Source organism: Sinocyclocheilus grahami, unplaced genomic scaffold, assembly GCF_001515645.1.
Source record: "Sinocyclocheilus grahami isolate Dianchi unplaced genomic scaffold, SAMN03320097.WGS_v1.1 scaffold32679.1, whole genome shotgun sequence".
Classification (NCBI taxonomy): Eukaryota; Metazoa; Chordata; class Actinopteri; order Cypriniformes; family Cyprinidae; genus Sinocyclocheilus; species Sinocyclocheilus grahami.
The window spans coordinates 76-1,983 of NW_015521608.1; the positions used below are offsets into that span (position 1 = coordinate 76).

The window sequence follows — 1,908 nt, forward strand, 5'->3', positions numbered from 1 at the left end:
CCTACTTGAAAAAGTTTGCTTCTGATCGGTCACATATGAAGGATTCAGATGGGAACTGGCGTATGCCGTCCCCACCATACCCATGTTTAGAGACATCAGGTTTGTTGTAAAATTATTTGTCTTGTTATTTGCCACAATTCTGTAAATATCATGATTGGAGTTCTTCTTCCTCTTACACTGTATGTGTTCTTTTCACAGAATCTAAAATGAATCTCGATGACTTCATCTGCATGGATGCTGGAGTGGGCTATGGAGAGGTTTACAACCTTTCAGATTTTGTTCAACACTTTGGAGTGAGATTTTTTTTTTTGATTTTTGATGTTGAAAAATGTACATGAACTGAGCCTCAGGGAAAGATCCCATTAGCATGGACAGTACTGTGACGAAGCAGGCCTTGAAATACATATCTGTTGCCTGTCAAACACTTTTTTTCTTTACTAATAAAACAGTTCAGATTCCACACGACACCTTACAAGGTCATTCATAATTACAGTCAGGTACAAAAATCACAAAGAAATGTCATAGTGAAATACGCAGGATGTAACATTTGTTAATAATATGCATACTTTTATAGAGAAATCAGTTGCAGCAAAAAATGCAGCATTCAAATGAACAACCAAACCGAAATGGTAAACTGTGTATGCAGATGTAGTGCTGTTGTTTAAGCAATTGCTGCCAGGTAATCCTTCACCTCAGCAGGTGACAGTCTGCGAAATCCTGCCTCATTACAGATGCCCACCTCGATGTTGTCCTCGGTCATCTGCCCTTCAAAACTTTCCTGTAAGAAAAAGAAAATGCTATAGATCTTGTTTTGAGCAATCTGATATATGAGGTTATTTAGAGATGAACTCACCTTCAACGTTAAGATGGCAGTGTGTATAGCGTCTTCAAGTTCCAGATCTTCATTATATCTGTAATGAAATTGTACAAAGCCACGCTGTAAATCTTTTGCAAAATCATTTCCATCTTATACACTACAATAAATTCAAAAAGTGTATTACTTCGATACCTTTTTTCAAGGAATGTTTTTCCATTCACATAGTTCTTTCCCATTGCTGTGGCTTTCCAGGCGAAGTATGCTCCCTGTGGGATATCACCATTCAGACATGGTTTCACAACATAAATGGTTGCATGTTGAATTAAGAACAAACAGTGATGTAAAACTTGATATTGTTATTTGTTGTACCGATGGGTCTGACTGAAATAAGTATGGTCTGTCTTCGTCCCAACCGGCAATGAGAAGAGAGACTCCAAACGGCCGCACACCTCTACAAAACATGACACTAATATTACTACAAGAGCTCTAATTAAAGTAAGGTATAATAAAAGATAGAAAGAAGTCAACATACCCTGACTGTGTGTACTCTTGCATAACAGAAGCCACTCTCTGTACCAGCTGGCCTGTGGGGATTGGCTCTTGGTATACCAGGAAATACTGCTGCGCCAGCTTTCTTGCTCTCCTGACCAGCACCCTGTCAAGAGAGATCATTCCCAGAGTCATTCCTTACAGACCATCCAGATAACAAATAACAGATTTTCCATTTATGAGTGCACTGCTCCTTTAAGAAGGGCTTATTTTAAGAGTTTCATTTTTAGAACAAATCGGCTATCGGTTTGAAATAAATACTGCACTGTTGTTTCATACCTGTAGTCAGGACCCATTCCACTGTACACCATGCCAATGTGTTTGGTTATGGGCTCAACTTTGTGCACGCTCTGTTCATCATACAGTAAGGACTTCTGTTTCTTTTCAGTTGCAAGCACAACTCCATTTGATGCTGCAAATAATGACGAAAGGTCATTCAAAACAAATTTACGATTTAAGTGCAGCACCTATGGAGAAACTGTATACTGTAGGTAGCCTACAGTGGTGTGAAAAAGTGTTGGCCCCCTTCCAGTTTTTTGTAT

General features: G+C 38.9%; 1 protein-coding gene across 1 annotated transcript; it reads right to left on the reverse strand.

Annotated features, from left to right (window-relative positions):
- Nucleotides 1–433: 433 nt before the first annotated feature.
- Nucleotides 434–1,833, reverse strand: LOC107580398 (proteasome subunit alpha type-2-like; the record flags this gene model as incomplete). Its single annotated transcript, XM_016266108.1, has 6 exons — nucleotides 434–778; nucleotides 854–911; nucleotides 1,010–1,083; nucleotides 1,187–1,268; nucleotides 1,350–1,472; nucleotides 1,646–1,833. Coding segments are annotated over 6 exons (642 nt in total), but the record flags the coding sequence as incomplete, so codon positions are not given.
- Between the last annotated feature and the right edge of the window lie 75 nt (nucleotides 1,834–1,908).